The 27750-nt window shown below is 42.5% G+C and overlaps 1 protein-coding gene across 1 annotated transcript in view; it reads left to right on the plus strand.

Annotated features, from left to right (window-relative positions):
• Positions 1–27750, plus strand: part of BRF1 (BRF1 RNA polymerase III transcription initiation factor subunit) — a 173814-nt gene that overhangs the window by 90372 nt on the left and 55692 nt on the right. The window contains exons 8-11 of the mRNA XM_061998945.1: positions 6722–6848; positions 8389–8428; positions 8519–8611; positions 9333–9611. Of these exons, the coding sequence (XP_061854929.1) occupies positions 6722–6848; positions 8389–8428; positions 8519–8611; positions 9333–9611 (539 nt within the window). The remainder of the gene's footprint in view (positions 1–6721; positions 6849–8388; positions 8429–8518; positions 8612–9332; positions 9612–27750) is intronic.

The following is a 27750-nucleotide window of genomic DNA, read 5'->3' on the forward strand; positions in this document are numbered from 1 at the left end:
ACTTCTTCAATAGAAATTATTAGAGAAAATCAGCTTATCTTTGTTAACACTTGCATTATACTTCTTTGGCTTACTCTGTCTTTAAACTGAGCTGCTTTTTACATAAAGGAAATATTTCTCCTCAGTTCCATAAAGTGCTGTCTGTTAAAAACCCTATTTGTGATGAACTTCACACTAAGTAAAGCTTCATTTAGAAGGAATCGGAATGAAAGGTCAGAATGGGTATAAAGGGCTTAGTTTTGAGGTGAATGTTTTTTTCTCAGGACAAAATAGCATTTTTGGGGAAGGGAGACAAGACTTACTATGGAGGAACTCCATTTACCAGTTGGAGATGCTGCAGGGACTTTCATAAATGGGATCCTTTGCTCATGTCCTGAGGACTCAGCTACAGCTTTTTCAATGACTGCATAGGTTATTTTCTGGAAAAATTAAAGGTTCATGGATAGAGATAAATGTATTGCCTGCAGCTTTTCTTATTTTCATTTCTGCAATCTATGGCTCACATAAGTCTCATGTCCAGGTTCCCAGTGCAGTCTCAAGTCAGGCAGATGACTGTGAGAGCACGCAAAGCAAAGGAGCAAGTCAGTACGTGAGCCTGAAGTCAGGATGGGAAGGGAAGGGGTGTGTGTAGCTGCAAGGTGACTGCGAGGTTATGTTTTCCAAAGTATCAAAGCCATATACAGGCCAGGACTGAATGGAAAGGTGTAGAGGAGTCTCTGTTCACCTGTGATCCAAGTAAAGCCACGCTAAAATCCTGTGAAAGCTCTCTGATGAATTAAACGAGGGCAGTTTACCCAGGGTGCTCAGTACATCACAGTTGTGCAAGTGCTCTTGGTTGAAGCGTGGTATGGAGAGATGCTTTGACAACACTGGCAAAGTTACTTCATGGAAAGGAGCTTGTAGTGGTGTCTGCTCTGATCCCAGCTCATCAGCTGTGGAGCTCCTTTGCTGGCCACTGTTGTGATAAGAAAGTAAATTGAGAAGATTTTATGTCTCCAGTTAAATAATTTCAAGTGGCTTATAGATGATTTCTAGTAGTCTTTCTAGTATAGCAAGAAAAGAACAACTTGATCCATGTGGGTTGGTATTACATACCTTTATAACTTGGATTGTCTGTTTTAATGAAAAAAGGTTTCCTTTGTGAGGAATCCAATTTCACAGGCAATGTTCCTTTTTACAAATCCAGCTTCTGTGCTGGCTGTAAGCTAACACATTAATTAGATCCTGAATACACTTTAGTACTTTACACTTATTTTTAAAATGTCATTTCAAAATTATTTGGTGTCTGTTACTTCTGAAACAAAAAGTAACGTATTAGCACGAACTCGAACTTAGATGTTGTAAACAGTTTTCTCTGTGTTTGACTTTCCTCATCCAAGGGGCTGTTAAGAAGTTAAGCAGTGCAGTATTTTTCTTTTCCAGGAGATCACAGAGTATTTGTGACAGACCACAGTGGAGGAAGCATGATAATGAAACAAAATTTTAAGGAATGCTAAAGCATTTTGTTTCATTAGCATGGTGTGAACACTCCAACCAAGGGGAAAAAAAAACCCTACGAACAACAAATTTCAGGTGGTTTAGTCTGGCAGGCCTCTGGACTGGCCAGGACAATCTCTTAGGGGGGTTTATTGGTGGGCACAGGTGTTAACCCAAGTTACCACATGTGTAAGCATTTGCAGAATCATGGCTTTAAAATTTATGCTAACGAGTTTGTGATAATCTTAAATCTTTGTTTTGGTATGAGCAAGTATCTAAAGGATGCTTTTATTTAGTGCAATAAATCTTTAGCTTAGAAACTAACAGCGGAGAGTTGCCAGCAAATGAGCACAATACATTATCAGTTACCAATTAATTTGCAGTAAATGACTCAGTGTGTGTATGCTTTTAGTCCATTGCAAAATGAGGTGAAAGGTATTAATGTAGTACACCATGGAAGTTATTTAAGTGAAAATATTTCACTTTACAGTTGTGTTGGGCTGAGAGCACAGATAGACTAATTTAGTACAGCTCAGGTGGTAAGTTGTAAACCCACAGTAACTGGGTCGCCTCTGATTTTTGTCCTTACCTGTAGTAATGAGATACTTATTCAGAGAGTCTCCAAAAATACCTTTTTATATTGCTGCAAGTACATGTCATATTATGTACATGTACAATGATTACATATAGCAAGATGACATTTCTATGTATTTACATACTGGTGGATACTGGAAGACTGTCTTTTTATGTCATGTAGGAAGCATTTAATAACTATATTAAAGTATCACTTTTACGGTACGTGTGTTTACATGCTTCTATAAATAGTTTATGCCATAAACATTGCATGGCTCTGAAAAAAATGGTGAGAGGATGATGCAATAGACTTGCATTTGTAGGGGTGGTTGACCACATCAGTGCCAGTTGTGAACTTCTCTTTGAGTGCAGCACTGCTGAATACTAAATTAAAACAGTGGGGATATGCTGCAATGTTTTGGTTCTTCACTAAGATACAAAAGTTTCACAGAATCTGCAAATGTTGGAGTTGTCAAATTGACTGATCTGCCACTAGAATGTTTGTAATGGATGTGACAACTAAGGTTATGGTAGATATCATGTAAATCATTATTTATGGTTTTAATGATATTGTTTATTTGGGAAAATCAGGGCAATTTGATTACTAGCACCAGCTTATCTTGCAATAATGGATTTATTTTTTCACATATTTCTGCTCACAATACGCCAATATTTGCCTGAGAAGTTTTTTCAATCCATTAATGAAATCTTTTAAGTACTTTAAAAAAGTACCTCTCACAACAGGTAACCTAAAGGCTGGCTGCTCAGGCTAACTTTCACTCTTTAAAAAACCCGATCTCTCTGAAGTAATAATTTGTTTGCCCTTCTGTACAGAGGTCCAGCAGAAGATACCTCTGCTTTATGCTGCCTACTTTCTAGACATAGATGCTGACTGTGTATACGTAGGAAGACACCATGGCTTTTCCTAAATGATCTCTGCTTAGAAGTCCTTCTTGGGCCTTGAACTTGACCTTCTGAAGCATTTGTGAATTGGATGCCAGAAGACCTTGTCCTTTTATGTGCTTTGTCTACCCTACTTCTGCAGAATTTCAATTAAACATTAAAACCCAGCAGCTAGCTGCACATGGGAGGGGTTTGGTTTTATTCTCATTGGCTGTAAACTGAATTCATAAGTCTCTACTAGATAGTATCTCTGAAAGAAAACAAAGTGAAAAAAACCCTGTTGCTCTTAGCTTCAAAATGACTGACCCATTTTCCCTTATTGGGAGCTAAATTAAGTGTGAACAGAGTCGTTTTACTGTTTTGTGCACAAAAGTGCTTTATTAGAAGACTGAGGTGTGGTTTTGTCTGCAAAGGGATGGAACAAAAGCCGTGGAAATTTTTCTTTGAAAAACAGGGCTGAGGTTAGGGGCAGATGACACCAAGCTCTGGAAAAACTTTTCTCCCAAAGGAATTTGCTTGAAAGAGTTCACTGTGAGAAACTGTAAGAGGAGGGTTTATACTGGAAGTTGAATCTTAGCCTGAGCCATGGTGGTTGCCTCTGCTTTGACTATAAATAGAAAATACTTGTCTGCCAAATTTCAGTTTTTAGAGCCCTTTTGAATTTGTGCCAAGGAAATAATATCTTAATTTGTATCTGTTTATTTTCCTCCTTCTGTGCATAACTTGAAATGGCAACTCCTATTAGATTTTTCTAGATTAACAAACGTGCAGAATGAACTTGGGTATAATTTTTATGTGGGACTTTAAAAATAGCCTGTAGCTATTTTATTTGTTTTCCATGAGGGCACTCCCTCACCCCTGAGATTATTGTGCTTTATAATTAAAGTTGCATCAGTTTTTGTTATCTGCCAAACTAATATTACCTTGTTTCATGCAGCGTAGACTGCTGCGTGCATCACTTTGTTTCCTCAGTGGCATGTGTCCAAACACTGGATAAAATTAAGGAAATGTTTAAAAATATGTAGACAGGATATCAGCCAATATAAAATGTTGAGGCAGGCAAGTGGTTGGCAAATGCAGGTATTTATTTATATCAAGTTAAAGGAGAAAATGTTGAGTGAACAGCTCGCTCTCCCACAGAGAACGATGCTCAAGCTGTGATCCTGACCATCGGGGATGGTTCTTCGTTTCAGGAGGAAGGGTAGAGCCTTGTGGTTAAGACTGCCAAGAGGTGGAGTAATGTCCTGCTCTGAGTTTGAGCTTGCTACCAGGCTGTGTCTCTATCACACTGGCAGCCCTGACTGCCAGGTGGTCAGCCCTCGCCTTGTTTGGCTTGAATCAGGACAGAGAAAGGGACTAGATGCTGGTGGCCAGGTCAGATGGTCAAACCATGCTGTGGGTTTGAGCTCCTTAGGACCACCACCAAACATGACTGTAGCTCTGGCCTGGCCTAGTGCAGATGCACTGAAGGTCTTTGGAGAGATCTGTGCTGCTATTTTAGCTCAGGACTGAAGCTGGCACTTGAACCGAAGCTCATGCCAGCTGCCAGCACGTTGACTCTACGTGACGTGAGTGGACAAGGTGTGGGACAGACGAAGCCTCAGGTGTCTGCAGGGAGGCATGCATAGGGTTAGGCACTGAAATCCAGCATGGCCATCTTGTCCCCAGCTGTGCTTTGTGAGTGACTGGTTTTGCTGCTGCAGTTTTCTGCATTGCCCTGCATGCCTGGAGATGTTGCCGTTTTGGCTGGGCTCTGGATCTGGCTGCTCATCTCAAACTCAGAGCAAGTGTGGAGTAAACAAACTGGGTGTCTTTGCCAAAGCGTATGTTGGCTTTTTACAGTGGGAGGAGAGTAACATCTTAAAAGGCAAGGCTGGCTGGGAGAAAGAGTCGCTGAAGTTGGGCTACCTGTGAGTGCATGATTCATATGTGGAGAGATGGATGACTGTAGTTTAATGACGGTGGCTGGGAAGGTACCTGCTCCTGGAGTCAAGTGTGGATTTGGCATTAAATTAATCTGAATTAAAATAAAAATAACAGTGCCCTAGCTGGGTTTTCCCTGTAGCATGAGATGTAGATGAGACTCCTTCCTGGAAGGTGGGTAATGCACACTGGAAGCCCATTAACACTGAGAAAGATTTCCAGCCTGTTAATTAAAAGCTGGGTGCTGCTTCTGCTGCCAACAACATCCTCCTCTCCTTTCCAATTTGATCTCAAAGGGAGGAGGAGGGAGCTGCTTCCCAGCACTCTGAGGGAAGGTTTTGGGCTGTCAGTTACTCTGAAATACATGGCTAATTTGGGGTTTAGTGGAGATGCCTAAACTCCAAACTGAGACTAGGTTTCAGGGACTTTCTTGTGCTCAGCAGTCCTCATTCTGGCCGGCTTAGCTGTTCCTGGGCTCAGCATCCTGCTTGCTGTTGGTTTTACGGACAGGTGCTCATCTCTCCCTGTGTATTTCACAGCCCGAGCTGCTGTGTGTTAGGCCATGGCTGCGTCCTTCTGTATGGGCTGTCATGTCTCACTCCTCAGTTTGTAAAAAACATAAATACAGCTACTGAGGAGGATATAGGGGAGGAGTATGTCCCTTTGCTCTTCTCTTAGACCTAGGAGTTGGTTGGGAACTGAATTTCTGTCCTAGAGAAAACTCCTTTGGAAGTGAAGACAGTTTTGTTGCCATCCAAGGTAGACGACAAAGCCCAAATGGGTTTTGGGGGGAAATGCTGAAAGCTCCTGTACTGGGAGTACTGAATCACTGTTTTAGTTCCCTAGCTTTACAGATGGAAGCTGTTGTCAGCTTTATTTCCTCTAGAAGGTGGGAATGTTCCATTGAAGCAGCTGCAGACCCATCGTTGCTGTTTTCCCATGGAAAATGTTGATGTTATTAAAAGGGCACTTTCTGTCAGAAAAGCATTCTGCCAGACATTTCCTGACCTGGCTTTGTACTTAACCTTTTGTCTCAGTTTCTCCATCTGTAAAATGGATGTGCTCATTCTCAACCACCTGTATAAAATGCTGGAATTTGTGGACGAAGTTAGGACAGTGTGGTCTCAGTTAAGATTCAATCCCTGAAGCATTCCCCATGGAGCTAGTCTTATCTCTCACATAGGTAGGAACTTTTAAAATATGAACATTAAACAAATACAATGTATATTATTGTAAAATTGCATGCATTTGTCTATTCCATCTATGCAATGTGCAGATGATCCCTTGATGTTTCTACTGTTTCCTTGTGTCCTGGGAGAATTACTTCTTCTCCTTCTTCTAGTCTGATGAGGATCTGTTCCTTTAACATTTACTTTGCATAAATGAATCATGCTAACATATCAGGAATATTTTTGAGCATACACCTAAATTATGATAGCAGATATTTTAGTCTGAGGACTTGTTTTGTTGTTGCTGTTGATAACAAAAGCAACAAGGTGGGTGGAATGAGCAGCGTTTCTGGTCTTAGTTTTGACAGTCTTGTATATATTATAAATACATGCTGTACTTAATTGACCATAGGAGCCATGGTGTTTCTGTTTAGTTTTTGTTCATCAAAAAAAAGTGTGTGTCACATACTCTAGCCAGAAGCTAGTTTTTGGTATAAAAAGATATTTTCTTTGCAGCAGATACAATTAGTATCACTTTGGTTTTAATATAGTCTGTATTTGAGCCAGAGTTTCTAAGAATGACAGGTTTATTCTGTAACTTAGCAGTTTGGCAAATTTTGTTACTTTTAAAGGACTTGTTAAAAGATGTTATGGTAATGTACTGTGCACTTTGGTAGGTTGACAGAGTTTGAAGATACACCAACAAGTCAGCTAACCATAGATGAGTTTATGAAGATTGACTTGGAAGAAGAATGTGATCCTCCTTCGTTTACAGCTGGTCAAAAAAAATTGAAGATACAGCAGGTGAATTCTGAATTGGATGCTCTATTTCTCTCCTCCCTCCTCTCTCTGTACATTCCTTTTTGTATCAGTTAATACTAAATCCTAACTGACCAGCCTTTTACGTGGTCTTGTTACCTTTATTTTGAGGTTCTTAAGAGAAAGTTGGGCATTAGTGCATCATGCACTAAAGGATACTTTTGTGTTTTACTGGCAAAGGGACAGCTTCCCAGTTAAAAAAAGATAATTAACAAGGAAAATAAAACCTTTTCTTGAATATCATTTTTGCCCAGTCCTCCAGACACGTGCTCTATCAGAGGCGTAGCTTCAAGTGTAGCTTTCAGCGTCCTCTGATGAGGGATCAAGGTATGTCTGCCATCTCAGCCAGCCACAGTGGGAAGTGCAGTCACTGCTCTTGTTAGTGCAGATGAGGGCAGCTGGGTGGCCCAGTAAACGAGCACCAGCTGAGCTGCTGTGTTTTCTAAGTTGCCAATGTTTAGTGCTGTATGTAGGGGAGAGCCAGCACACTCTGTCCAGACACTTCCCTGTTTGCAAGCTGATGCAGTTACACCGAGCACTGTCATCTCCTTTACGCTTGCTTTCCTACTGCGGGTGTGTTTCCCCTCTTGTGCTTTGACCTTTTACTGAAGCATCAAATCTTTTTTGTCCTTACAAAACTGGAGGCTCTCATGTTACAAGTTAAGCTGAGCTTGTGGCATGAGGCTTTTGCATGGCTGTCCTAAGGTCTGTACTTCTCTTTTATACGCTGTATCCACTCCTCCACCCTGGCTAGCAAGGATTGGGGTTGCAAAGGTGTAAGCTTTGTGAGTGGGTCAGAAACTGCACTGTTTTTATGGTGGTATCTGTGATATCACTGAGAAAGTGCCATTACATATAGCTTTCTTTTAAGCACATGTGAAAACAATAACCCAATTACTTTAATGAGATTGCTGGTATTTTTTGTTGTGGCACAGCACCTGCTTCCAGAGATTTGTTCTCATGTGGCTTAATTTCTTTACAAAGCATGAATTAAAGCTGGCACCAGATGAGATTTTATCTCTCTCATAGCCAGTTCTTACATTGTTGGTTTTTCAGGTTTTAGCTTTTACTGTTCTAAATATACTGTCATTTCAAGGTCTGTAGGTGTCCTTAGGATGTTCTCATGAGCCTGCCACGTGCTGTAGGTCAGTGTTTCACTCTGCCATTGCCGGTGTGCTGTTGTCTGGCCCAGGCACTGCAATTACAGCACTATCCTTGGGCTTGCTCACCTCTGCAGGAACAGCCATAGAGTCTGAAGAATGGGGACTTTATTTGCAGCTTGGCAGAGTGAAGGTTCCTTTTGAAGTATGAACATGAGCGAAATAGCATTTGAAATTGGTCAGTATTTTGAAACTTGTCTGTTGTGTATGTTTGACATTAGAAAGAAGTTTGAGTGGGGATTCAAAACTTGCTTCTTCCTTTTAAAGTACCCTGTTCTCTGCCTTTGTATACTCTTCACAAACAGAACAAAGTTGTGGGGTTTTTTTTACTAATATCCTGTTTATTTTGTTTATTTTCGTTTCAGCTGGAGAAGGCGTTATCAAAAAAGCTGGAAGATTTTGAAGGTATAAGTTGCGTTTAGTGTAACGTGTCACTCGTTTGTTCCAAATTACATCAATGACTGCTGACCTTTTGCTTTTGTTTCATCACCACAGGTGAAATATCCAGCTATCAGGATGAAATAGAGATTGAATTAGAAAACAGTAGACCAAAAGCCAAAGGTGTATTTGCAAATTTCACTAAAGATGGTAAGTCTGTAACTGCCTAAGCAGTAGGTTGTCTTAAGTGTGTGAGCTTTATGGTAATAGATGTGATCCATCATCTTAAAGGTCCTTTCCAACCTAAATGATTTGATGATTCTGGGATTCTATATGTATGCTTGCCTAGTACAAGTTCTCTATCGAAGTGGGGTTCTGTCTGCCAATTGGTTCAAGTATCAGTCTTCAAAACAACCACATTGTTCATTACATGACAGTTTGTTAATGACTTCAGACTTCTTCCCTGGTGCAGTATGAGCTTGGCACTGGCACCCGAGAATGTTCTTTTTTTTATTACTGAAAGGGCAGTGGATGAATATCTAGACCCTTCTGTCATTGAATCCCCAAATTGACTAAGCAGTAGGGAAGGGCTTTGTGCAGGTTGAACTGTCTATTTTTCATTTGTAATTATAGTAGCAAGTAGCTTGCTTCTCTCTCAAAACCCTTTTACCTGCTATAATTTGATAACACAATACTTTTATTTTAAATGATGACTGTATTCACAAAAATACATTTTAATAGCCAAGGTAATGAATTTGAGGAGCATCTGGAAGCTCCACATGTATTCATACATTGTACTAAAATATTGTGCTTTTCTTCTGCAGATTTTCTCTAAAGACTTTTATTCCTTTAAGTGAGCCCTTATATCTATTTAGTTTCTGTAACAGATGGTTTGCAATGGTCTGTTAGTTTTTTTTTCCCTCCCTTACAGATTCTATGGAAGATAATACTTCTAGCATAGCTGGTGAGGAGGAGGCAGAAGATGAAGAACTGGAAGCAGCCGCTAACCACTTGAACAAGGACTTTTATAATGAACTTCAAGAGAAGGGCGCAGTAAAAAAAAATGAAGATGGGGAATGCAAAAATGGAAATGAAGCTCTCATAAGACCACCTGCACTGGAATCTTTGCTTGGCCCTCTCCCCACTGCAGCTAGCCTTGGCATAACAGAGTCCATAAAAGAGTGCATATCCACTAAGGACCGAGAGCCTGGTGAGTAGGAGACAGTTCAGCTCAGAGTGGAAACTGGACACGTGCAGCCAGTTGTGGGTTTATTGTGTTGCTTCCACGTATCGTGATGGTTACTGTGGCAGCAAAGCTGCGGATTGCTGTAACGTCGAGGTGCAGGAGCTGTGAGGGTGGGTGGGATCAGTGGTCTTGGCTGGGGATATTTGCCATTGACATCTGCTCCTCGGGAAGCTGCAGGAAAGTCTGGAGGGCCTAATTTTTTCCAGAAGACTGAGAATCTCTCTCTTAGTCCAGTAGATTTGCAACTGTATGATGGCTGATGGGCATATTTCAAACCACACAATCTCTCAAATAGGAACTTGGAGGAAACAGATTCCTGGAACTGGGACTGTTTAGTCTTGGAGGAGACTGAAGGGAGATCTCATTAATGTTTATAAGTATCTAAATGGTGGGTGTCAGGAGGTTGGAACATCCATTTTTTCTATTGTATCTAGCAACAGGATAAGGGATAATGGGATGAAGTTGGAACACAACAGGTTCCATTTAAACATAAGGAAAAGCTATTTTACTGTGAGGTGAGGGAGCCCTGGCACAGGCTGCCCAGAGAGGGTGTGGAGGCTCCCTCCTTGGAGGTCTCCAAGACCCGCCTGGACATGTTCATGTGTGACCTGATCTAGGTGGACCTGCTTTAGCATGAGGGTTGGACTGGATGATCTCTAAAGATCCCTTCCAACCCCCTACCGTTCTGTGATTCTATGAAATGTGACTGAGAATTAAACCCCAAAGTTTAGAATTTTAGATCAAGGCAGACTTTCCCAGGAGACATTTACAAGTCAAACATGGTGCAGAATCTTTGCCAATGGCAAGTATTTAATATATTTGTAAGAGGAAATAACTGATTGTATACTTTTTGCTTTGATACAAACTTTGGTGGGTTGTTTTGGTGGGTTTTCTCCATCTTTTCTTAAAACTCTCAGATCTATCTGTAACTCTGTATAGTACAGTGGTAGCCAGAGTAATCAAATAAGAAAGACAATTTTGCCAGAGCCGTCAAGGCAGATAGTACTGCAAACAGCTAGTCATCTGGGCAAGTTTGTTTGCTTTTTCTAATGTGTCCTTGAGCTTTATGGAGGTGGCATTTTTGAAGATTATTTTTGCATCTTAATGACTCTGAGAATGGAACATAAAAAGTTCCATTTAAGCATAAGAAATAACTATTTGACTGTTGAGGTGAGGGAGCCCTGGCACAGGTTGCCCAGGGAGGGTGTGGAGTCTCCTTCCTTGGAGGTCTTCCAGACTGGCCTGGACACGTTCCTGTGTGACCTGATCTAGGTGGGACCTGCTTCTGCAGGGGGGTTGGACTAGATGATCTCCAAAGGTCCCTTCCAACCCCCACCATTCTATGATATCTAAAGGACACTTCATTCTTTGCTTTATCACAGTTTAATTTTCCATTGTAAGACCCACCTGTCCAAATGTGTTTCTCAGCTTACATTGGGGGTGAATGCAGCAGAACATTTTGTTACCCCAACCGTTCTGATGCTAATTCCCGTTCAATAGCACCTACTAGAATAAGATGCTGTCTGACTTAATAGATGAACTGAATGCATTGAGAGGCTTATTATGTTAGTGTTTGCATTCCAGGAGTGTAGCAGGATGATGGTAGGTTTATATTTTGTACAAACAAAGTCATATAGGAACAGCTGAGTGGTTTTGGTTTTGTTTCAATTACAATTAAGAAAATGGATGGCTTGTGGCTCGTCTTTCTCCTGGAAATCAGCAGTTCATGTCAAAGAGAGGTCAGTAATGGCTAGAAGCTGTTGTTGTCTGGCTAGTCAATGACCTGTAAAAATGAGTTCCCAGTGATGGACGTTTCTCAGATGGCATTGATATTGACCATTTTAATGGCCAGGCTGAGGTTAAAGATGAAACTAAGCTGGTATAACCAGGTGTGTTCCTCTGAATTGGGCTTCGGGCAGGTGGGCAGGAGAGTGCCTGGCTGCTCATGCTATGGCTTGTCTGCATTTGCTGTTTGTTTTCTCTCAAAAGTGCAGAAAGTGCCAAGTGAACTGAATTTCAAAACCTAACAAGTTCCAGTATGTTTGTTGTGTTTTACTGCATCTGAGAAATCACTGCAGGTGTTTGAACATGTTTTGAAGCTCATATGCGGAGTTACTGTTTTGTTTTCTTTTTATTATAGATCCTGCCCCAAACTTTTTTCTTTCTTTTAGTGACTCTGCTAATTTCTTTTAATAAAGTTTCATGCCAAGTCACACTGACTTATGTTTGTACTGTGGGGTAGACTTGCTGGGGTGCAGTTCTCAGTCTCTGAGCTCACGTCACACAGTGTGGGTGCATCACAGTGTCTGTGTGTTCGTCATCCCCCTGAAGTCCTGATTTCCTTTGGGAAGTCATCTGGATTCAGGAGCAGGGAGTCTCAATGTGTTTTGGATGATTGGGAAATAAGTCTAGCACACAGGCTGGGTAGTACACCTGACTTGCAGTTGACATGTTATATGTAGACTAAAGAAAACCTCTTGTCAAGATGCCTCCTGTTGCTTACCTCTGGATCTTAGCTCTGAACCCAGATGAAAACCGGTGCAGATGTTTCTTACAACCTCAGGCAGTGATATCACTGCTGCCTCATAATTCTGGGAGATCTGGGAAAGATTTATACCTGGAGGTAGTATCTTCTTCTATCGAGCCAACTGGTATGGCTGTGGAAAATTAGACAATTTCCAGGTTTTTGGGCCCTTAAAAAAGAACCATCAATTTTTGAAACTAAATATAGGATGAGAGCAGTTGCTGAGGGTTTCATTTGAGATGGCACAATCATAGATCACGTTAAAACAAACATAGTTGGTATCTGTGGAGGAATGAGGAAATGATCAAAAAATTACCTGCGTGTATCCTGTGTATTTGGACTGAGTTTAGTGAAGTTTATATTGTGAATCTCATCTGGCCACAAGTTTGCTGTGCTATTTCATGTTTCAACACCTAAGTGCGTTGGAGAAAGGAGAGAGTCCTCATAATATTACACTGCACCCTTAAGGGAATGTTTTGGTCTTTCTCCACAGCTGTGTAAGTCATAAGCCAAGAACCTTTCTCGTCCCTTGGCCCTCTCCAAGCCTGAGTCATCTTCCACCGTGTGTACCATCTGGGTCAGGTTGGGCTGGAGACCTTAGTTGGGATGACTTTTTAATCTCCTGCTGGGCTCCAGATGTTGTTGGATGGATGTATTACGTGCAGTCAGTGCAACAGTTGGAAACAGCATGTCTGGTGCTATGAGGTGAGGATTCTCAGCAAACTTTCATGGTGATACACTGCATGGTTGGGCAGGTGGCGATTAAATAGGAGCTCAGCTCGCAGGTGCAGGATGTGAAGTGTTTAGCCTCCTTAAACGCTATCTCCTCTCGTTTCTGTGATGATCTCTCTTCCTCAAAAAGCCCTCTGCTGTAGGTACCTTCTACAAAGGCTTTTCATTTGGCTTTAAGCATGTGGTAATGCAGTTTCTAATTGCCTACATCAGCTGCTTTGGGAAATCTTCCACCTTTGTGCAACAGTAGCTACAGCAACAGCAGAAGGTCTCTCACAAACTGCTTATGCAGATAAGACTTGGGTACAGAGCCTAAGTATTAAGAAAAAAATTAATGTATTTTTGCTTCACTTACAATTGGCATTTGAGCAGTGTGAGCTTGTCTATATGGAGGTTTTCTGGAAAGCATAGTATTTTAGCAAATTTGCATTACAAAGGCAGCATGTAAGGTACCAGGCTAATGAGTCTGAGGCAGTGCAGTGCTTAGAATAAACACTACATTTCACTGTTTTTTTTTCTTAGGAATTATATAAATTTACAGTGATATTTAAGGAATCTCTTTCAGTCTTTGCAAACTGCTTCTTTCTTATTCTTCGTGATAAAAGTGTGTAATAGTGGGATCTCAGTTTCGAAGATGAAAGTTGGGTACATCAGTTGTGTCCATTTTCCTGGCCATGCAGCATCCCAGCATCCTCTCCGTGCTCTTTCTGGTTCTGCAGTTCCTCAAACCAAGGCACTACTTCCTTTAGGAGACTATCACAGACTTTGTTCTCATGAAATAACATTATGGTGTCAAATTTCCCTTGCAATTTATTTTTACGTTCCTTACGCTCCACTTCAAATACCTTATGATCTTTTTCGTTGTTTTCTTCCTTCTGATTATTTGCTGGCTGTCACCCTGTCCTTCTCATGTCATGCTGCTAGGCTGTACAATGCCAGTTCACCTCTTCTTGCCACGTAAAGCGAAAGTCATAAACTTCATTCTGACCAGAGCTGAAGGTGAGGAAGGTCTGACAGTAACACAGATAAGGGTAAAATACAGGGTGCAACTTGCTGACTGACTTTATATAACTACCCTTTTATAATCTGGGTGGTGTTTGAGACCTGATTTAGTTTTTGTTTTGGATCAGAATTCACATGCAGTCACTTAGGGCAGTAGTTTCAAATAATGTATGTGAAGTGAGTGCTGAACACGCTCCTGCACGTCCTCATGAAAGTAAGCGGCTTTTGCAGTGAGAAAGCACTGTGCATGTAGCATCTTGTGCTTGGTTAGGCACCCAGCTAACTGCATTCACTGCTAATTTCACAAAGAATAAATGAGGAAGGTTTGGTGATGATTGTTCACAATTAATAGTTTGCTCATTTCTTGCTCCGCTGCAGCAGCAGGTATAATCTGACACGAGCTGAGGTCCAGAGATGTTGCCATTGATTTCTGTGGGTGTTAAAGACCCCATGCAGACAGTGCTCATTGATCGAATACTTGTCATCCCTGTGTACCAGTGCTTTTCGACTTCTCTCTCAAGGGACACGTGAAAAGTGGCTAAAGATGAAGTTATATGGGCTCACCCTCCAGGGTCTTACTCTTTTCCTCTAGCTTTCATCCCCTGCAGCAGCCGGCTCCTACTTCATACTTTGTCCTGGCCTTGGGGCTTCCCTGATCTCTCCTTGGGCAGATTCAGTTCCCTCACCCAGCAAGCAGAACTCATAGAATCATAGAATCCTTTCAGCTGGAAGAGACCCTTAAAGTCATCCAGTCCAGCCTTTGTCCCAGCCCTATCACCCACTAGGCCGTTTCCCCAAGTACAAGCGTATGATCCCCCAATTTTTGGCAGCAGCAGCTGACCAGTGCCAGCAGCACGTCACATTTCTAGCAGGATCTGAGCTACTGTGGATGGATGCTTAAGGGTTTGATGGCTTAAAATGGTTGCAGCATGGCTGTTGGTGGCCATATGTGCCGAGGAGAGTTGTTTGCCTTGCCTGGGATCCCAGCTCGGATTGCAGCATGGCGAGGGCAGGCTCATGGCTCTCGCTGTTGCTGCTCCATCAGCAGATGGATGGTGACCCAGGTGTGCCAGGGGAGGTTCAGGCTGGATGTGGGGAGGAATTTCTTTGCTGAAGATGTTGTCAGGCATTGGAAGGGGCTGCCCAGGGAGGGGCTGGAATCACTGACCCTGGAGGGGTTTCAGAGCTGGGTGGATGTTGCACTGAGGGAAATGGTCCAGTGGTTGACAGGGCTGGACTCTATGAGCTTAAAGGTCTCTTCCAGCCGAAATGATTCTATGATTCTACAACCCTCTCTGTGTGCTGAGATCCTCCTTTCTTCCTCAGAGTTTGTCTGAGTGCAGCAGTGCCGACTGTTTGAAAATACAGAAATGTATATGTGCCTATAAAACAATACAAAAAGAAATAATCAGCAATTAGAGCCTCCCTAAGCCCTATTAAATCATAATTACTGCATACACCAGAAATAAAGCTGCTGAGTTTAGCTCTAATTGTGTTACATATGCAAAGTACACTTGGTCATCAGTGCAAACGTGTGTCCCCATCTTGATCACTCTTCTTCTGGCTCTGACCTCAGCACTGCAGTTGCTTTGGTGGTTTTTAAGCCCCACCTGTGGGAAGGAGCAGTGTGCATGACCTGCATGGTGTCACCTTCTTTGTGTGGTGCTTTCCAACTGCTTTGAGGGTTTGATCTTCGTCTCCATGTACCATTTGCTCCCTGGAAAATATTTTCTGTGGCAGAGCGAGCTCTTCCCCAATTTTGAGATCTGAGCAATAAGAACCTTGATGCAAGCTAATCTTTCTAATCTAGCCTCTGTATGCCTGTGTTTGGCAGTCTTGATAGACTGTATTCCTGATTGAGCCTTCATTATGCTGTTAATGAGATGTGAAGAGCTTGCTGCAACCAGCATGGTAATAGGAGACCACCAGCTGCTTTGAATGCTGTTTTTTGGTACCTGAAGTCTTGGGTATGAATTACAGATGACATGATTTTCTTACTTGACTATGTATGTCACTCACACATGAGTATTGCATGTGTTGCTCCAAAATCTGTGTGCACATTTTTTTGTGGAGGATCTTTGCATTTCATTAGAGGATAGGAATGCTATAAATTCATTCCATATTCATGCCTTAGTAACTAGGAAGGTTATGGGATGAAAGCTAACTGTGTAGTTTGGCTGAAAGATTTCCAAACAAATCTAGAGAGGAGATTTGGAGAGAAGCCTGCAGTTTGTTAGAGCCATCAGGGAGATAAACTTGAGTGAAAGCATAAACTGAATCACGTGAGTAAATGTTTAGAACATTTGTGGATGTTTTAGGACTTTTCCAAATGATAGTTTTATTAATACAGACACCCTTTATAGGAAAATGTGTGTTGTTTTTATCAGAAGTCTTAGCCAAAAAGAACTACCCCAGAGTAACGTCTTCTGCGTTCGGGAGAAGGTACTGGAGAGGGAGATTTGGGTTCCTGAGCCAAACAGAGCAGACTCATCTCTTAAACCTTTACTTGGACATATTCCCTGTGAGTGAGAAGCAATCAGCCCAAGTGGGTTTTTAGGTATTGTTTTCCCTCATGTTGAGGGGAACTTCACGTCTGCCATCATGTACCCTAGTTAGGTTTAGGCTTAAGGAGGTGGAAATATGTAAGAGCACATTGCTGGGCAAGTAGGGAGAAGAAACTCATCTGGGGCTTTAGGGGGGTGTTGGAGTCACCATCCCTGGAGATATTGAAAAGCCATATATGTGAGGGTGCTAAGGGATGTGGGTTTGTGTTGGGCTTGGCAGTGTGAGGTTAGTGGTTTGACTTCATTATTTTAAAGGTCTTTTCCAGCCGAAATGATTTGATGATCAGGAATGGTCCTTTTCCTGTGCCTAAATACCAGAATTATGGAAAGATATGCCCCAAATGCTACAGGAGGGTTGCATTTCATGATTGACTTAGATGTCTTGGCATTTGTAGGCACCAATCTGAGGTTTTCCTTCTGTTAAGACTTCTTTTCAAGGTTTTCTCCTGTCTGCATTCCCTGGCATCTGAAAAGATGCTGGTACTTTCAGAAGCATTTGTAGTTGCTGCTATCTTTCTTGGGAGACGACTCTCAGGGAAGCTGTGGAAATGTAACCATCCAGGGGAACATTGCCCTGCTCCTAAATCTTGTCTAAAATAGGCTGTGAATTAAAACAAGACAGAGGGAGGTGATGTTGGGGGTGATGATGCAGACACCTACAGGCACACAGGAAACCTGGCTAACCAAAAAACCGAATAACTTCCTGCCAGTATGAGATTTATGTATTTCCTTTTCTGCACTTGCCAGAATTTACTGCTCACAGTTATTTGGTTAGGTGGCCAGTTTGCAGAAGAAACAGACGTTCCTGCCCTGCCCTTCTGCCAAAGAGGAAGAAAAGCCTTTCACTAAAAAACTCAACTGAAAACTGGAATTGTTCATTAGAGAGTTACAGAAAGTGAAATGCATGGAGGCTATGGAGAGGGTGTTAAATTTGCATGAAAAGCTGCCCACTCAGGAGGGTGTTATTTGAGCAATTCATCACAGTGTCTGAAATGTCAGAAGTCGAGGCCTGGGTTCAGTTCAGGGAGGCTTCATGGTCTCAGTTGTTACTGAGAATAAAGACTTATTAACCTAGGTCAAGGAGCCATGAAACATGCCCTTGGAAGAAGCAAACACAGTGCAGAGAGATTTGCAAGGCTTAGCTACTTTGGGCTTAGTATGGTGAGCAGTAAATCCACATTCAGTGCTGTGGTGAATCCAGACTGCTTCACATTTGTCTTGCATCTTCTCAAAAAGCGACAATAATCCTCCATTTTGTACTTTATTTTCTTGTGGTCCAGGCTCAGCTGGTAAAGGCAATACCTGAGAACTGAAAATCCACCAAAGTAAACCCTTTAGATGGAGTGCTGCCTCAGCAAGCTTTTAATATTTTCGTGTAGCAGATTGTTGTTTTGCTTCTGTTGAGTAGCTTCGAGTTTAGTTTGAAAAATTAATTCCTATATCCTCTTAAGGATTAACTTCACCCCTGCACACTTCATCTGGTTTGTTTGTTGGTCTGAAATCCATGGGACTGTCGTCGTAGTCAAGAGAAACGCGTGTACGCGTGGCTTGGGCTGCGACTCGCCCAGATGACCCTTGTAATTAAGGATTTCAGATGGGCACTACAGACTGTTGATTAAAACAACAGTTTATTAGGTTAGCCTTGTGTAATTATAATTTGACATTTTTGGTTTGCTGAATGCCTCTATAACTCAAATGGACGTATTATCCAGTAGAGGGATAATATTAACGTTGACACTGTGTGCAATTAAAACCAATCTTTGAAACTGGATTTTACTATTCCTGATTGCTTTTGAAATAATTTGTTTTTCAGTGTTACTTTAGGATTGGTTCCTTTATTAGCTCTCTTTTCTTGTGTGACAATGAGATAATTGCTATTTATTTTTTATCTTATAAGCAATTATAATCAAAGCAGCCATATACAGGTTCTGCTTTGACCTGGAGTCGAGTGACCTGTCAACATGAGGCTACTGTAGTCTTTAGCGTTTCAATTTGTTTACTTTTTATATGGACTCATCAGAGAGCATTTAGTAGGACTGAAACAATTAATAGAATCATAGAAGGATAAAAGTTGGAAGGGACCTTTGGAGATCATCCAGTCCAACCCCCCTGCCAAAGCAGCTCCACCTAGATCAGGTCACACAGGAAAGTGTCCAGGCCGGTCTGGAAGACCTCCAAGGAAGGAGCCTCCACACCCTCCCTGGGCAGCCTGGGCCAGGGCTCCCTCACCTCAACAGTGAAATAGTATTTTCTTATATTTAAGTGGAACTTTTTGTGTTCCAGCTTCATCCCATCACCCCTTGTCCTGTCACTGGATAAAACAGAAAAAAGGGATGCCCCAAACTCCTGACACCCACCATTTAAATACTTATAAATATTGGTGACATACCCCCTCAGTCTCCTCCAGACTAAACAGCCCCAGTTCTCGCAGCCTTTCCTCATAAGGAAGATGCTCCAGTCCCCTGATCATCTTGGTGGCCCTGTGCTGGCCTCTCTCCAGCAGTTCCCTGTCTCTCCTGAGCTGAGGAGCCCAGAACTGGACACAGGACAGATAAACTGCACTTAGAGTTTTCGGCGTTCGTTACTTACACTGATGCAAAGGCGTAGAAACTGGCAGAAGACACCAGCTTTGGTTTGGTTGTTAATATCAAACATTGGGATGTTTTATCTAGGATTGTGTGGACTGTATTGGGTTGAGAGTGTCTGAAGCAGATGGATGAGGAGATGCTGGTAGGTTGCAAATTACTTGACTCTAGGGATTTTTTTTTTTCAGCCAAGTTTTGCTAAAAGGAAGCAGAAAATAGTTTCTTTCACTTTTAAAGTCAGCAGCTTAAGGTAAGGCTCAGCTTTCATATTGATACATATGTGTACATCTAAGATTGCAGACCTTGTTTTCTGTGATGAAAGATCTAGAATTGTGTAGCAGAGGTAAGGAAAGGAATGTGAGATGAGAGAGAATAAATAATGCAGTTAAGTAGTACCAATAAAGAAATTTGGAGCAAGAAAAAATGCTCTTGAGATAGATATAAATGCAAGAAGCCACAAGTAAACAGCTGTACAGTGGCTGGAAGGGTACCATTTTGTAGCAAATTCAATCCCTAAATGCTGTGTTTGATTCAGTTTTGTTGGAGAAGCCACTGTATGCTCACAAATGGAAAGGAAGTAAAACAGTGCTTTGTGACCAAGTTGCTAACAATTATGTAGGAGCAAGGTGAATGACTGATTTTGGAAACTATGCCTAAAGAAATGCTTTTACTGATTTCCCGCTAAAGGTAAAGAATGCAAATCCACATTATCATAGAAGTGACGAACTGAAATGCAGCAACATCCATACTGGCATGAAATCGTTACAGTACCAGTGGTGGTATTGTATTTTGCCAATGTTTATCATTAAGCAAAACATACTTCAGTGGGAAGTTGCTTTTCCATAAAGTCTCTCATTGCACTTCAAGCGGGAGGTTTTGCACTGAGTGGGCTTTTCATGCTACGGCTGTGCCTCATGGTGCTGTAGCTGCTGCAGAACAAACACAAAGATCCTGCAAGAAGTTCTTCCCCAAGGGCTAACATAAAATCCCTGTTTTATCCTGCACTGACTGAACTGGGCCTCCAATTTTAACGTGGAGAGAGTGTGTGGGGATGTGCTGTGGTGGGTGCTACTGACTGAAGAAGTGTCTCGTGTTACTGGCTCACCCCTCTCCTGTCTGCTGACATAGGCATATGTGTGTTTGCCTCCTTCACCTGGGTCTGTCCCAAATGGCACAGACTTGTGCAGGCATTTTTAAATAACAGGATCGTTCTGACACCTGTGTGTTTGGGAGTGATGCCTCGTCCTGTCCAGCAGCAGGTGGGAGGGAGGGAGGTGATCCCCACCACCGAGGGAAGGGCCATGAGGCTGAGTTGCTGGAGATGGCAACCAGCTCCCCCGTTTAGCTGGGCTTGGAGAAGCACTTTGCACCATGTCTTTGCAGTGTCAAGGAGTGTGTGTTTTGGAGGCTGAGTGGCATTCATGCTTGCACTGAGGATTCAGTTCTGAAGAGGTTTTATGATCCCTCAGTGAAGAGGAATGGGCAATTTCAGATACACTTGTTGCTCAAGGTAATTTTAAGTGCAAGGTGTTTGTAGTGGGAGTAAGGTTGATGCTGCAAGTTCAGCTCCAGAAATGCAACATGTAGAAATCCGTGAAAAATGAAGAAATTTGGTTTAACAAGATGGGGAGGGAATTCAAAAAGGTAGGCTGAACTCTCTCCTCAAAAGGCCTTCTTTTAAATCTAAAGTTTATTGCTTTGTCTTGACTTTCAGAAAGCTCACATGAAACTTTCTTGCCTTTGAAAGCTTGATAAAAAACTCTTGAAGTACTTTGAAACAGAAAATTTAATAGTGAGGCGTTTTGAACATGGAGCGATGTTTGTGGGCAAGTAATTTAAACAGGTACTAATATGAACCAGCATTGTACTTGAAAGGATACAATCGGTGTACACACACAAACTGGGTAGAATATCACTGGGAGCAATAGTATCTCGTGATTCTTCATACTGCTTTCATTGCAAACAATTTTTATGGTATGGCCTGTGAAGTAATTGAAATGCAGAGAGCTGGCACATCACTAGATTGATAATTCCTCCTGCTACTTACAACTTATTCTCGGTACAGATGTCCCCAGTTCTTTATTTCTGTCACATTAAAGTTTCTTGTCTGCTTCAATTTCATGCCTGCTTCAAACACAGCATTCTTTTGAAATTGTCCAGTTTTTTTTTTTTCCTCCCGCCTTAAAAGTTTATATCAGATGAAATCAAGCTGCTGGTTTTTATCCTAAGGTTCACACTTAAACTTTTAACAAGCTCGTTTTTAAGAGCAGTCTTCCTTGAGAGAGCACTTGGCTGATCCGTCAATAATTATGTAGTAATAAAGCAACTGTGGAAAAATGGCACCTACGTGCTGAACAGATTAGTTTGCAGAGCCACTGACAAAGATGGATGTTTATTACATTTTACTACTTTTGGTTCTGCAGATGCAATACAGCAATTTTCTTTTTGGCGTAAGCATCACGAAAAGTAATTTCCAATAGTGGAATGTTTATGATAATAAGGATGTATAAGTAGGGAGAGCCCAGACTGACTTTCAAATATCAGCATGAGTTTACAATGCTGGTAATGTGGAAAAGAAAGAGAAATAAAGAATGGTTTTTTTATGGTTTTTCGTTGCTTAACAAATTTATTTGACAGAAAACACAGGGAATCCTCCAGTGTCGTGTAGCTATTCTTCTGAATTAATTGCTATTATATTAATTGGAGAAGAGGAGACTGAGGGGTGACCTCATTAAAGGTTACAAATATGAAGAGGGAGCCAGGCTGATCTCAGTGATGGCCAATGATAGGACAAGGGGCAAGGTACAAGCTGGAACAGAAGAGGTTTCAAGGAAACACGAGGAAAAACTTCTTTAGTGTGAAGATGACGGAGCACTGGCACAGGCTGCCCAGATGGGTTGTGGAGTCTCCTTCTCTGGAGACATTCCAAACCCACCTGGACAAGTTCCTATGTGACCTACTCTTGGTGGTCCTGCCCTGACAAGGGGGTTGGACTGGATGATATCTAAAGATCCTTTCCAACCCCTACCATTCTATGATTCTATGGCTTTCTTCTGGCCTCTGCAATACCGTCTTAAGTAGTGCCTAAGATACTTATTTATATAAAGAATGAATTGCATGTGGATGTGGGACCTTATCTTTTCCAATGTTCTCTTTGAAAAGTATTAACAATCTACTTTTTTTTTGAGTTTTGCTAAAATCCAAAGTCTTTGCTTCGCTCTGCATCTAATCAACATTTAAACAGGGTCCTTTGTGTGCCTGTGACCTGGAGAAGACTGGCAGGTTGGTGAGAAACTGTAAAATCAGCACTATGTAACATAGCTAAAATAAATCTTAAGTATAGTCCTGTTACTATATAAACTTCGTATGACAAGTCAGATGTTGAGATTAATCAGAATGACAGGTTGTACAAGCATATGGCTGGCCTTTCTGATAGCCATTAGCTTGAAAGACTGGCTTTGAAACCAGCTCCATTATTTATAGGTGAATCACACTGCTGGGCTTTGTTGGGAAAAGGTTATTTCTCCAGCGCCACCGAAACCTCCTGTGCATGGGAAGTGCCTTTACCCACTGTTCCTGGTGAATAAGACAAATTATTCTCCAGGAACTTCTGCACAACTTTCTCCTTTTGGAAAGTGGTGGTGTCGGAGGGCATTCCAGTCCTTTAATGATGTATCTCAAGCATATGGAGTACACATGCTAATTATGCTGTGCTTACAGTTCAGTCTCTCCAAATGCCAAGGCACAGGGGCCTCAGAGCTGCTGCAGGCAAAAATGTTATAATCCCTCAGCACTCACTGTCTGCTGTGCACTCGGGAAAAGGTTCTCTGCCGTTACAAAGACTTGGGTGCAGAGGATGTCCTGGCGCCCAACGTGGGGCACGAAGGGTTGAGATAAGGACAGATCTGACAAAGAATGTGTTTGAGATTTGGTGTACAGTTTTCTTATATTGACCATGCAACTGATCCCAGTGCTTGCACAGCTGTTTGCATGGTGGTTTATGTGAACTCTTACCTTCTCTACGTGTTGTTCCCTGTGGTGCTGTTTATCACCTCAGGGAAAGTCATGAAGATCACAATGTTGCTGTACTGGGTTCTTTCGGCTTATGATGTGATTATATCGTTGATTATGAGGCTTAGCTGGTATTTGTACACAGCATTGTGGTCACTCCCATACCTTAGGCTTTTCCTTTCAGAATTCATTAGTAATCTGACCCAACCTATGGAGAATCAAGGGGTGGGGGGATACTTTCTCCCACTCTTTTACTTCCTCTTTCTGCTTCTGGCTAACTGAAACAACATTTGAGAGGTTTGGATATTCTTGGAATAGTCCAGTTATCCTGCTGTTACTGTTCTGTCTCCTGAATATGCTTCATGTCTTGCTTAAGGTGGTAAAATTTATTAAAAGTCTCACCCAAAGATCTGCCCCAAGGCTGCGTAGTAATGAGTGGGATGGCATGTGGGAGAATATGGGCAGGTATCTAGAGAACTTCTCACCTCCAGTGGTCTGGACCTTCACCCTGGAACAGCTACATGAGCCTGATAGAGTGATAGAGTACTTGAAAATGCTGTAGCTATTCCAGAGAGGCACAGCTGACTGCACTGTGCTGGGCCCTGGCTAGTATCTGTCAAACGCTGCTCAACATTAGACAGCACCCTCGGGGGAAGTGGAGAAAAATAGGCCGACAGGCACTGCAACTACCCCAGCCCCAATGACACACACTGTGGCTACTCAGACCCCAGCACCAGGCAGCATGGCTACTCAAACCCTGGGGGCAGGTACTGCAACCAAATTGGGAAAACAGCCTCTGCCAGTATCAGTTGCCCCTATAGAGAAGAAGAAATGTTGGATGCGAAAGTCAACGTGCTTAGAAAGAGAAGAAACTCCAATTACAAAGGGGGGGGAGGAAGAAACTGAAGCAGGACCATCACAAGAAGAGGAGAAGGAAGAGGTAGAAGTTATGAACAAGACAATTACCACCTGATCCCTATCACCTTAGCAAAGCTTCCCCTGGACATGCCTGTCCTCTTGAGGAGTTTGCTACGGTACCTGTGCTGTCTGCAGCAGGGTTGCACTGAGGTTTGGCTAGATCACCGAGTGAGCTTGCCATGCTCTGCTGTCACCTGGAGCCATCCAGGCAATCCCTGTACTTTGGGTGGCAGAGATACTTACTGCTTCATATAGTTGCCTGAATGGACACAAAACTGCCTTGGGCCCTGAGGCAGGGTTCCTATGAGAGCTCTATTTGAGTCCAGAGCAAGATAGAGAAGTACTTGTCCACCTACCTGTTTCTCAGCCATTAGGCATGGTCAGAGACAGAAAGATAACACTTCATTTAAGAAGCAATGGCAGTTTTTATTCAAAAGCATGATCTGTGCTGTCTGTGACCATCTGTTGCACAATGGCCTGGTGCTTCTAATACAGATCCACATTTCTGTAGCTGCCACCTTTGAAGAATTCAAACCCATTTCTCCTACCTCCAGATTTGTAAACCCCAACTGATGGTCCCGATCAGGGAGCCAGAGACAGGATCTCATGTGTGTGTGATCTCTCTCTGCTCAATGTCTCTCATAGTGCTGGCTACATGAAACACTGATGGGCAGCTGCTCCAAATCTGTCACTCATCCCCTTTGGGCCATATTCCCACCTAACTGCTTCATTTACAAAGCTTTGCTGGTTGCAGGGGAGATTTTACTCCTGCCTGTTATTCTACTATAGTAATAGATGGTGAATAATAATAAGACGAAGAATAAACTTTTACCTTCTCTTTCCTCTCCCCATCTCTGTAATTCCATGCTTCCTTTTTCTCATTAACAGTGAAGGAAAGAAGAAGCCGAGTTACAAAATGATACCTTTTTTACCTGATAATTTTCTTTCAGTTAACAGCTTCTCACCATTCAGCCTGCCTGGATGGTGCCATGAATGGCCAGGATACAAATTGATTTTTTTCCCCCTCTAAATAAAGACTCGAGTATGTAATTTCATGCACTATATTATGGTGTTGTCTTAATGCTAATAATTGCCTGCTGAAGTATTTCTGTAGTCTGGTGCTGTCTTCCATAGATGAGCTCTGGACCTCAAAGCAGGGGGTAGAATTAGCCCACCTTTGCTGAGAGATGGTAAGGATGATTAGCAGAAAACTCTTCAGTGGAAAGTTCAACTCGTTCCTCTTTCTCACTCATCTGGGTGAGTTATTTTTGCTAGGCTGTTTTTAACCTGGAGTAGCCCTTTGGTCCAGATCACGTGCTGGGAGCAAGAGAAAGACTTCTCCATTAACGGGAGAGCTGACATAGTCCAGGTCAGCAGGGATGTGAGACTGTGGCTTTTATACACCCAGCGCTGGCCTGTGTGTCTGTCCCAGAGGTGGAGAGCTGTGGGGTGGGAGTGCAGGAGTAAGGGTGGTGACTCTGGCGTGGCAGGAGATGGATTGGAGTTAGGCTGGGCTCTGGTTTGCACTTCCTCATGACACTTGAGACATTTGTACTTTTGCTAAAGGAAAACTGTTCTAATTTTAGGCCTGTTATCTGAGCCAACCATGACTTTTCAGTAATGCCCTAGGAAAGTTAGCTTTGCTTTTGAGTTCCAATCAGTCAAATCAGCCTGTAAAATACTGTGTTGCAAGTCTCCTCAAGTTTTTCCTGTGTGTAGCTACAAAACTATATGTAACAATCCAAGCAAAATTCTAGTGTTTGCTTTTAAATCCTCTGTAGCACTGAGCTCCCCGTCTTCTTTTATTTGGTGCAGGAAGAGCAGCACGTTAGAGGAGTAGATTTGCTTCCCAATAAAACATATGTCCTTCTGCTGAAGCTGCTGAGTGCTGGCCAGGCAAGGATCCCGAGCTTGCAGGGACGGGCAGCGGAGCATTTAGCACCCACAGCAAGACCCGGCTACTTAACTGGCGAGCGGCAGTTGCAGAAATGATGCTTCAGCACTTAAACGTTAAACCAGCTGTTCCCTTTACGGCTGGCTCGGGTGTAAAGTGCTCTCACTGTTTTACATAGTGGTCTGGCAGCACAGAGAAGGCGAGCTGGAGACTGATCTGAGCCCGGCCGCCTTTGCTGTCAGCTCTCCAGGGCGTTGTACGGCCCTCGCCCTCTGCAAGAGATACGGCAGCACTTTGTGCTGGCGGGGTTTGGAGAGGGGAACTGATTAGGATGCTGGTCAGTTCTTCTCCCTGGCTTCTCCTTTTATATAAACTGTTACTGTTGGATACCCCTGCAGAGATTTTTATTTTTTGTTAAATGCAGAAAATAGAGGCCAGAAGGCACCGAAAAGAAGGAAAGGTGGGGGAAGGGAAAGGGGAGAAAAGATGCCAAGAACAGCATGCAAGGCAAAGGAGGAAAAGACAGCAGGGAATCGGTCATCTGATGGAGAAGAGCAATGTCTTTATGCTCTCTGATTTAAAAGCTTTTAGATTCATAACTACTGAGGTAGGAGAGAGTAAGTACATGGATGAATGCAGAGGTGTAAGAATGTTGTCCCTTCGATGGGAGAGCTGTGATTGGTCTTGGTGTTGCAGGACGCAGAAGTCAGGAGCTGGAGAAGGCTTGTGTCAGTACATAGGAGCTCATACCATTTCTGGGCTTTGGAACTGAGAAGTGTCATTTCTTGTAGCCAATTAGTATGTTTCTGAGTGAGCAGTTGTCAAGTTGATCATTGATGGTTATTAGTTTCATCAGCAAAAAAGAGCTTTTGCTGTGTTGTTGAGATCAGCCGTCCTCTGAGAACTTGATCATGGCAACAGGGCTGTGTGCTTAAAAAAGAACGAGGAGTTACATCAAGTAGGTTGCATAAAGGCTCTTTTCAGTATTATCAAAAGGTGTTGGGAGGACAGAACGTTGTTCCAGAAGAGTAACATCTGCTGCTGATTTCGAGGACAGTGTCAAGATGTTCTTCAGTTCAAAAGCTTAACTTTCAGCTGCATTTATTTTGGGAGGTTGAAAGGATTTTTTCTTAAGGACTTTTTATATTGCTATGTAGTTCAATAATCACAAGCTTACCTTTTCAAAGAATCACAGAATCTCAGGGGCTGGAAGGGACCTTGAAAGACCATCCAGTCCAACCCCCCTGCCAGAGCAGGACCACCTAGAGTAGGTCACACAGGAACTCGTCCAGGTGGGTTTGAATGTCTCCAGAGAAGGAGACTCCACAGCCCATCTGGGCAGCCCCTTCCAGTGCTCCCTCACCTCACACTGAAGAAATTCTTCCTTGTGTTTCTTTACCCATTGCCCCTTGTACTATCATTGGCCATCACTGAGCACAGCCTGGCTCCATCCTCCTGACAGCCACCCTTTATGAATTGTAAACATGAATGAGGTCACCCCTCAGTCTCCTCCAAGCTGAAGAGCCCCAGCTCCCTCAGCCTTTCATCATAAGGGAGATGCTCCACTCCATCATCTTTGTGGCCTTGCGCTGAACTCTCTCAAAACAAGAGTATTCAGAATCAGAATGGCATTGTTTATTGTTGGACTATTTTTGTACTACCTGTTTTAAAAAAGCACACATATTGCAGGGGGATTTCTGGGAAGAATGCGATGATTAACTGTTTTTCTGATGAATTGGTGTTTGAGTTAAGAAGTTTCTATTGTCTATTAGACTAGTGGCATAACCTGTAACTGGATATAAAATGTATGGCTGTGGTTTGGTTAGCTCCTCCGTGGGCTGTGAGGTGAAACAACATTTGTTTCAGTGTGGAT

The sequence above is a fragment of the Colius striatus genome, chromosome 6, assembly GCF_028858725.1.
Source record: "Colius striatus isolate bColStr4 chromosome 6, bColStr4.1.hap1, whole genome shotgun sequence".
In the NCBI taxonomy this organism is placed as follows: Eukaryota; Metazoa; Chordata; class Aves; order Coliiformes; family Coliidae; genus Colius; species Colius striatus.